The sequence below is a fragment of the Myotis lucifugus genome, unplaced genomic scaffold (genome assembly GCF_000147115.1).
Source record: "Myotis lucifugus unplaced genomic scaffold, Myoluc2.0 scaffold_10, whole genome shotgun sequence".
In the NCBI taxonomy this organism is placed as follows: Eukaryota; Metazoa; Chordata; class Mammalia; order Chiroptera; family Vespertilionidae; genus Myotis; species Myotis lucifugus.
In genome coordinates, this window is record NW_005871058.1 from 8,316,064 (window position 1) to 8,325,629 (window position 9,566).

General features: G+C 55.0%; 1 protein-coding gene across 1 annotated transcript; it reads left to right on the plus strand.

The window, feature by feature from the left end:
• Positions 1–217: 217 nt before the first annotated feature.
• On the plus strand, positions 218–8,711 carry ENO2 (enolase 2). Its single transcript, XM_023749982.1, has 11 exons — positions 218–886; positions 1,939–2,034; positions 2,181–2,239; positions 2,552–2,621; positions 3,097–3,230; positions 3,455–3,677; positions 4,741–4,938; positions 5,664–5,865; positions 6,143–6,251; positions 6,413–6,471; positions 6,722–8,711. Exons 1-11 carry the CDS (start codon positions 802–804, stop codon positions 6,789–6,791), a joined length of 1,305 nt encoding a protein of 434 aa, XP_023605750.1. The 5' UTR covers positions 218–801; the 3' UTR covers positions 6,792–8,711.
• Positions 8,712–9,566: the final 855 nt, after the last annotated feature.

The window sequence follows — 9,566 nt, forward strand, 5'->3', positions numbered from 1 at the left end:
CCCTGGGAGGAGGGGCCTTTGGCCCCCAAAAGGGGGCCGCGCCCCCCCAGGTGGAGGACCCGCTCCTCTAGAGTCTAGGGTTCCCTGGGGCCCCCCCCCCCCCCACACACACACTTGCGCCCTTCGGGCCGCGCCGGGCTGGGAGGGGGGAATTTGTCTAGGGGCGGCTGGAGGAAGGGCCCAGCCCTGCTCACCCCTCGGGTCTCTCCTCCTCCTCCCTCCCCGCTGCGACCCCCAGGACGGAGGGCCTTTCCTAGGACCCGCTCTCCACGGCACATCTGTGGGAGAGGAGGGACGTACATTCGGGAGAGAGTGGGACGTGGGCCGTGGGGCTGGGGTGTTAAGTTGGGGGGACGGGCTGTGAATGCAGGCTCCAGCTGTGCAGACTACCCATCCTTTTCTTGGCTCCAAGGAGAAAGGCAAGCCTGGCAGCCATTCCTCTCTGAGGAGGTCTGGGCGAACCCCACCAGCCGGCTGCCCAAGCTGCTGAGGGGACGAGGGAACCACTGCCCCCCGCCCCCTGCGGTGTCCTCCTGCCTCCGAGCTGGATCTTACCCCGCCCCGCACCGCAGTGACCTCCCCTTCCTCACTGCAGTGACCTTCTCCTTTCCCCCTGGAAGGGGTGGGGGAATCCCTTCTCCAGCCGGTGGTGGCGGCCTGCTCCTCCCCACCCCCACCCACTGCAGTAACCTCTTTCCCATCCTCCTAGCCTCTGGCCCCGCCCACGATCTCAGGCTCCACCCCTCTAAGCCTCTTACCTTTCTCCTTACTTCCCTTCCACCCAAGGAGATCCCAGCCATCATGTCGATAACGAAGATCTGGGCCCGTGAGATCTTGGACTCCCGTGGAAACCCCACTGTGGAGGTGGATCTCTACACTGCCAGAGGTACTGAGCTGGCCCGGACCGAGCCCGGCCCTCCGCCCCGACCCCCACCCCACCCCCACCCGGACCCCTCAGTGCTGGGTTCGCCCTGGCCTGGGAGGGGAAGCTTCCTTGATTCCCAGCAGGGATGGGGTGCTGGGTCAGGCTCTTGGCCTGGATTGTGGGGGTTGGATGCTGTTGTCCAGGGGAGCCAGGATAGGCAGGCCTCCGTGTTCTAGTTTAGTGTATGACACTGCCCTGCCTCTGCATGTTTGTGTATGCACCTGTGTGTGAGCATATGAGTGCATAACTTCATTTCTCTGGGTTCCTACTGGTGCATGTGGGAACTCAGTTGGGTGGATAAGGAGGCCCTTCCGTGTGTGTGTGTGTGTGTGTGTGTGTGTGTGTGTGTGTTAGGGAGCAGTGTGTGCATGTGTGTATGTATTATGGAGTAGTTGCGTATTAGGGAGCTGTGTGTATCTCTCTGTGTGTATTAGCAGCAGTGTGTGTATTATTAGGGAGCAGTGTGTATATATGTGGGTGTATTAGGGAGCTGTGTGTGTGAGAGAGTGTCTGTGTGTGTATTAGGGAGCAGTGTGTGTGTGTGTTAGGGAGCAGTGTGTGCATGTGTGTATTACGGAGTAGTTGTGTATTAGGGAGCAGGGTGTATATGTGTGTGTGTATTAGGTAGCAGTGTGTGTGTGTGTGTGTGTGTGTGTGTGTGTGTGTGTTAGGGAATAGTTGTGTATTAGGAAGCTGTGTGTGTATTTAGGAATAGTGTGTGTATATTAGGGAGCAGTGTGTATTGTGTGTATTAGGAGCAGTGTGTATATATGTGGGTGTATAAGGGAGGTGTGTGTATGTGTGTGTATTAGGGAGCAGTGTGTATTGTGTGTATTAGGAGCAGTGTGTATATATGTGGGTGTATAAGGGAGGTGTGTGTATGTGTGTGTATTAGGGAGCAGTGTGGGGAAAGGGCTGGATGTGGCAGGCAGGAGTTTAGAGCTGGAGGCTAAATGGATCCCTGGTCCCTGGTGTCTTTCTCTCTTCCTCCTCACCCCATGTTCCTCTCCCAGGTCTTTTCAGGGCCGCAGTGCCCAGTGGAGCCTCCACTGGGATTTATGAAGCCCTGGAGCTAAGGGATGGGGACAAACAGCGTTACTTAGGCAAAGGTGAGGCCTTCTCTCTTTCCCAAGCTTTCTCACCCCTCAGCTTTATATTCCGACCTCACACCAGTCCCTAAGCCTCTTCTTGCACCCCCCCTTTCCCTCTGGCCCCTCCTGGCCTGACCCAGCCTGGCCTCTTTGCCTCTCCCCAGGTGTCCTGAAGGCCGTGGACCACATCAACACAACCATTGCACCAGCCCTCATCAGCTCAGTGAGGCTCACTCTTTGCTGGGAATGGCAGGACCAGGGTCCTAGAAGGAATCTTGGGCCAGGGGAGGAGAAGTGGGGGCGGGGGGGCGGGGAAGGCCCACCCCTTGGGAATCATGGTTACTAAGGGAAGGTGGGAAGATGACCCCTTACTGTCCTCTGCTCCCGTGGGGGCTCAGGTCCCCTGATCCAGACAGGCTGCTGTCGCAGGAACCTGGTTGGACCCTGGCTGGATGTGAGCCTGTGTGAAGGGGGGCCCTGTGTCTTAGGGCCCAGCCTCCATTCCGGCCTTGGGTGATGGTGGCTCTGCCTGCAGGGTCTCTCTGTGGTGGAGCAGGAGAAGCTGGACAACCTGATGTTGGAGTTGGATGGGACAGAGAACAAATGTAAGCAGGGGCCGGGAGAAAGTGAGGAGGCCGAGGGTGGGGAGGTGTGGAGCAGAGAGAACTGAAGGGGCCAGCGCTGTGGGAGCTTCCTGAGGATGGACTTTTCATCCTACCCCCAAAATCAGAGCAGGAGAAGATGAGTTTAACTGCAGTTGGGGTGTGTGTGTGTGTGTGTGTGTGTGTGTGTGACATTAGACTATTAGACCGAGGAAGAACTTCTTTGAAGCATGAAGGGGAGGGAGTTGGCATGAGATAGTCTGATCTTGGGGTGGTTAGAAATAGACGCAGCTCTCTGCCCTTTCCTGTCACCTCGTCCCCAGCTCCCCCGCTATTTCAGGAGAGAATGACTAGATGTTGCACAGAGGAGGGAGAAGGGGGGGTCTCCTCTATTGCCTCCTTTGGGGAGTATAGGTGGTGTCGGGCTAGAAGAGGAAGGAGACATTTTTGCTTAGTGCCTTCTTCTGTCATCTCCCAGCCAAGTTTGGGGCGAATGCCATCCTGGGTGTGTCCTTGGCCGTGTGTAAGGCAGGGGCAGCCGAGCGGGAATTGCCACTATATCGCCACATTGCTCAGCTGGCTGGGAACTCAGACCTCATCCTGCCTGTGCCGGTGAGCACCCCGCCATGCCTGTACCTCTCCCAGGGGTGGGGCCCAGGGGAGCATGAAACCTTGTGAAGACTGATGGGAGGACAGGGAATCGGGGTAGCTAAAGAGAGAGGATGGGGACATGAGACTCGGAGTCTGGGAAGCTGGGAGGGAATTGGGATCTTGGGTGGACGCTCCCAGGGGCAGAAAGGAAAATGCTCGGTGACTGTCTGTCCTGTGGCTCCCAGGCCTTCAACGTGATCAATGGTGGCTCCCATGCTGGGAACAAGCTGGCCATGCAGGAGTTTATGATCCTTCCGGTGGGTGCCGAGAGCTTTCGTGATGCCATGCAACTTGGGGCGGAGGTCTACCACACGCTCAAGGGAGTCATCAAGGACAAGTATGGCAAGGATGCCACCAATGTGGGAGATGAAGGCGGCTTTGCCCCCAACATCCTGGAGAACAGTGAGGGTGAGACCAGGATCCCCACTCCCAGCTCTGAGTCTCACTTCATCCTGGGCCATTGGGAAGGGCCACATACTTCCCCACGTCCTGAGGAGTATGGGTGGTGGTCCTTGACTCCTGCTAGCTCCAGAGGGCCTGCCAAATTCACATGCAGGCCGGGAAGAGCAGTCCTCACCTGCCCAGCCAGGTTCCTTAGCGACTATAAGTTCTCACCGGAGCCCCTGGAAGTCCTGGAAGGTGGTCTAGGTCTCCTGTGGGATCCATGCCAGCCTTTAACTCCATAGGGTTCTCAGTTTGATGAGATATACCAAACTCTAGGTAACCTATTCTAAATCTATCCCACTCTCACCCCAACTTCGTAGGCCTTGAGGATCTCTAACTTTTTTCTGCCCTGGGAGAAACTGTATAGTGAATAGAAACAAAACCCAAAACTGGTAGTGGCTAAGAGTTAAGGTTCTGAGGCCAAAACTGCCTGCCTTTGAACCTTGACTTGAAGACTTACTGGCTGGCGATCTTTCTTACTTATTTTGTCCATGCTTTGTCTTAAAAAAAATATTTTTATTGATTTCAGAGAGGAAGGGAGAGGGATAGAGAGAAACATTAATGATGAGAGAATCATTGATCAGCTGCCTCCTGCATGCCCCCTATTGGGGATCCAGCTGGCAACCTGGGCATGTGCCCAGACCTGGAATGGAACCTAGGTCAACACTCAACCACTGAGCAACACCTACCAGGCCATGCTCCGTCTTTCTTATCTGTAACAGCGGAACACTAATAACAGTATCTACTTCATAGCATCGTTGTGAGGATTAAATGAGATCATAGAGGTGAAATGCACAGTTAGCCCTCAATAAATGATAGCTATTTAAAAACACTGTTATTAACCGAAGGCATCCTCTGCCTTCCTGGGAGATGGCCTGCTCTTCCCAGACCTGGGGATAACCCTGACCAGAACCTTAGCCAGACTCCTCCGTAGCGAGTGCTCTACCACGGCCCCTCATTTCTTCCTCTCTCTCCTTCCTCCTTGTCTGCCCTTCCTGCTAATAATCTCGCTGTGTTTCATCCCCAGCCTTGGAGCTGGTGAAGGAAGCCATTGACAAGGCTGGCTACACGGAAAAGATTGTCATTGGCATGGATGTCGCTGCCTCAGAGTTTTATCGTGATGGCAAATATGACTTGGATTTCAAGTCTCCTGCTGACCCTTCCCGATACATCACTGGGGACCAGCTGGGGTCCCTCTACCAGGACTTTGTCAGGGACTATCCTGGTGAGAGCAAGGCGGGGCATGGAAGAGAGTGCAGGGGGCGGGCAGCAGGACCTTATGGGATGCCACCCCAGGTGCCAGGTGCAGGTGTCCTAAGAAGAGACTGAGAGCCAGGGATGGGGTGAAGTCTCCTGCAGAGCCTGGGCTTTGTATGGAGTCAATGTGCAGGTCCCTGTGATGAATTTGTTCCATCTGCTTCAGCTCCTGATTAAAGTCATGTGCTCGGAAGCTTCTGGGGTCATGGGGAAGGCTTTGGAAGAAACCAGGGATGGTGAGGTGACTGGATCTGGCAGGGAACCAGCCATTTCAGTGTTTTTGATAGATAAAATTGTGGATGCTGAATGGAGCTGGAAGTGATGTGAGAATAGAAGGCTGATGAGGAACTGAATTATCCTTCAGTTCTACCAGAGCTTTAGATATAAATTGCAGAATGAAGGATTTTGATTAGTAATGAGGAAGGGCTTCCTGGTAGTGAAAATGTGAACATGCAGATAGGTTGTGAGAAAGATTCGGAACCCTTGTGTTTTGAAAGTTTATGAATGAATCATGGTAAGACTCAGTTAGGGCAGGCTTATTGGGGATGGGGGAAGCCAGGAGGAGCAGCTCAGTTAGCCAGGGGATCTGGCTATTTCAGGGAATCAAAGTGTGTGTGGGGGGGTTCCTGCCTGGTGCTGCCTGGTGCAGAGCCCCAGAGAAGATCAACAGCCCCTTCACCCCTCTCTCTGCAGTGGTCTCCATTGAGGACCCCTTTGACCAGGATGACTGGGCTGCCTGGTCGAAGTTCACGGCCAATGTAGGGATACAGATTGTGGGTGATGACCTGACAGTGACCAACCCAAAGCGTATCGAGCGGGCACTGGAAGAAAAGGCCTGCAACTGCCTGCTGCTCAAGGTCAACCAGATCGGTTCAGTCACTGAAGCTATCCAAGCGTGAGTGCCTCCTGGTTCTCTCCTGCTCAGCCCGTTTCTCAGGACCCCTCTTGCAAGGGCTCTACGCCCAATCCTGCCCACAGATGCTGAAGAGAGCAGGGAACCTAGAGTCACCTTCATAGCCCTCCGTTCTGCTCCCTCTGGGTTCCGAACTGATTCTCTGCTTCCCTCCCAGACAGCTTCCCTCCATATGTTTCTTAACATAGACCAACGTTGGGGCTGGGAAGAGAGTGCCCAGTGTGAGGGGCTGGGGGTCAGTGCTGGTGTATGGATACAGGTGCAAGCTGGCCCAGGAGAATGGCTGGGGGGTCATGGTGAGTCATCGCTCAGGGGAGACTGAGGACACCTTCATCGCAGACCTGGTGGTGGGGCTGTGCACAGGCCAGGTGAGTGCAAGGGAGATCTTCGTGCAATTGGTGGGTTCTAGGCTCAGGTGGGTCTCTCCTTCCAGGTGTTTGAGGGTGTTAGGAATTTCAAGGGAGTGAACGTTTCCTTTAAGGAAATGAAGGGGCAGCCACTGAGCTGCTCATCTTTCCTGATGTTTCAGATCAAGACTGGTGCCCCGTGCCGTTCTGAGCGTCTGGCTAAGTACAACCAGCTCATGAGGTGAGGGAACCTGGGGAATGGGAGCCCGGGCTCAAGGTTAGAAGCTCTGTTTGCCCACCGTTCCATATCCAGAGAAGAGTTCTGAAGGACGGGTTGACTAGTGGCCTGATGGATGGATCCCACAGGTCACGTGGGAGAGCCAGGGAAGGCCCACACTTGGGCCAGGGCACAGGAGCAGGTGGTGTGAGGGGCTAGGAGACTGAGGGCCTCCTGCTCCCCTGACGTTTCCTTTCTGGCTCATTTCTCTCAGAATTGAGGAAGAGCTGGGAGACGAAGCTCGCTTTGCCGGACACAATTTCCGCAATCCCAGCGTGCTGTGATCCCTCTACTCTCCTGGAGACTGGGACCCCCTCCACCCTCCTGGAACCCCTTCCTGTCCTGCTCTGTGATATTTCACCCCAGACACCCCAGCTGACCTGCCGCACGGCTCCTGGGCTTGTCCCACCCCTGCTGTCTCTACTCTCCCCCTCTGGGTTCCACACTCTTCACTTCTCCTCTCTTCCTTTTCTCTCTCCTCAAAGACTGGCCACAGGACTGAGGATTATAAGGGGGTCCGTGGAAGAATGATCAGGGTCTGTGACAGGAGCATCAGGGTTGGCTGCTGAGGTGTTCAGGGAGGGACCCTGGGTCACTTGTGCTTTGCACCTGTTCCATGTGTTTTCCACGTTGCAGATGAGCCAGGCACTGCATGGTGCTGAGGTGGAGGGAGGTGCTGGCTGCTGGGCATGCCTGCCCTGAGGTTTTAGTGTGTTATTTATTTATTTATTTATTTATTTATTTATTTTTCACTCATCCTGTTGATTATTCATTTCCTCATGACTCCAGGGCCAAAAACTGGCCTGGCTGGAGGGGACTATGTATTTCATATGGCTATAGATTCTGAGATGGTCTGGGATGGAAGTCTTGCTGGAATGCTGAAGGGAACAGAAAAAGGCCTTGCTGGCAGTTCCTTTGTGTGTAGCAACCCTTCACTGAAGCCTGGCTGGGGCCAGAGATGGGGCTGTGCGCCTGGGGACTCTTCCCCGGAACTCTCTTCCCAGCCCTACCTTCCCTGTTCTTTCTCCAGCTGCCCCAGAGCAAGGTCTTGCTCCCACCATGCCATGTTCCACAGTTCCCACCACCTCTGACATTGAAATGAACACCACCATTAAAGTCTGAATCACAGTGCATTATTGTGTCCGAGGAGTCTGACTGTAGTTCATATGAGGGGAGAGAAGATGGTGACACTGGATAGCAGAGCTGGGGAGGGCACAAGAGGAGGAAGACAAATAGAACAAATATGGCCAAGATGATGACATTGCCTCCCCCACCCTAGCCAGGTGAGGGCCACGCTGCCCCTGCCTTCTCAGCAGCAAGCTTGGCCCCAAGATCCAGGTGAATGAGCAGTTCTTAATCTGGTGCAGGAATTCTTCAAATCACCAAAAATGTGTGTATGTGCATTTTGGAGGAGAGGTGGCCACAGTGTTTTCAGATTCCCAAAGAGCCTTGACCAGAGAAGGGATAAATCTGTGAACTAGAGCAGCTCCCATACTGGGCCTCTCCAAACCCCAATCCTGTCTGCTTCGGGGATGGAACAGCATTGCATGGCCACCACTCCCTGCAAGGTGGGGAACCAGGAGGGACGGATGGTACCAGGGGCTGAAGAAAAAGGCCTCCAGTAAACTGGAGATTCAACTCCCTCCAGCTGGGTCAGCCTGCAAGTAGGGTGCCAGTGTGTGGCTGAAGATACACCACAACTCTTTAGCTCCTGTGGAGCCCCAGCACTGAGATGGGAACCCAAGAACCACTCAGGGGGAGAACCCTTTGAACACCAGGGGCTGTGGAAAGCTGTGGCCACTAGAGGGAGGCAAGGTTCCGCAGGACACGGTACAGCCCGGCTAAAGGTAGGTGGGAGGGATTTCAAGGTTGTTCCCTCTGTGGGCCTCCCACTCCGTTTCTGAGTTCTGGTCCTGGGATCCCTCTGCCATCCCACCCAGCTCCAGGACAAGAAGATCCCAGTTCTGCATGGGCAGAACCCATTTCTCGGCCCTGTCCTTCCTGTGTCGCTGACACGTCCTCCATTTGAGTTCAAAGAACTTGCACCCGCTCCTCAGTGCCTCTTCATTTCAGTGCGGGCATCTCATCTTTCCCTTCTCTCCTGAGTCTCCTGGCGCCTTTTCTGTTTCCCTCGGGGCACACTACACTTTCCGTTGGGCCTCTTGGTTCTCTCTGGGGTGCGTTAGACTCATTTTTCCTTAGTAACTCCTGGACTAACCAGGCCTATTCTGGTTGGAGCCACATTGCCTAACCTCTGCCCCCTTTCTCCCTCCTTACTCAGTCACCTTCTCTGCAGCCATGCCCCCCCCCCCCTCCCCCAGGTACTGGGTAGATTGAGTTACAGCTGGCTCTGCCTGGGTTTCCCAGGCCCTTCTCTCCACTTTCCCTTTGTGCCGTTGCCTGGAGACCAGTGGGTCCTGGGGGGCTGGGGCCTGAGAGGGACCTGGGGTGAGGGATGGTGGTGGTGGTGGTGTGTGTGTGATGCTCCTGAAGCTGAACTGTCAGCCTGGCCCTCAAGTAGGGGAGGATTTGGAGGGTGGAGGCCCTGGCTTTTCTCCGACTCTCCCCCATCTTCTGTTCCTACCGATGCTTACGTTTTTCTTTTAGGCTTAGATGTGTCACCATCCTCATTCGCCCCTCAGTGGTTGAAAAACGAGAGAGAGAGCGCAGCCTGGAAGGGAATTGGAAAAGGCCTCGGCCAGGATCCAGTGGGAGACTAAACTGAGAGGTGCAGAGAGAGAGGAAATGCAATAGGGAGGGGGGAGGAGGGGGAGGAGGAGTCTTGGAGCAAAGTTGGGAGGTGGGGAGGAGCAGGAGCTATTCTAGGGTACTGGGAGGGGGGCAGGCGGCTGGGGGGTGGGGGAAGTTGGCCTTGGCTCTTGAAGGCCCTGAGGAATAAGGAAGGTGGGCCCGGTGGTAAAGTGTCAACCAATTTAAGAGACAAAAGGGTGGTGTGGTTCTCTCCTGGGCCAAGGAAACCTCTTGTTCAGGGTCCCCAGTGCTTTAGAATCCGGCTGGAGCTTTTGGGTTTTCCTAGAACTTGGCTGAGCCCGGCCCAA

What these genes read in the sequence shown, in the direction of transcription:
- ENO2 (XM_023749982.1), top strand. Translation starts at nt 802, where the DNA reads ATGTCGATAACGAAGATCTGGGCCCGTGAGATCTTGGACTCCCGTGGA. An exon ending in CATCCTGGAGAACAGTGAGG is followed by an intron (nt 3,678 to 4,740) that starts GTGAGACCAGGA and finishes TTTCATCCCCAG; the next exon opens with CCTTGGAGCTGGTGAAGGAA. An exon ending in GTCACTGAAGCTATCCAAGC is followed by an intron (nt 5,866 to 6,142) that starts GTGAGTGCCTCC and finishes GTATGGATACAG; the next exon opens with GTGCAAGCTGGCCCAGGAGA.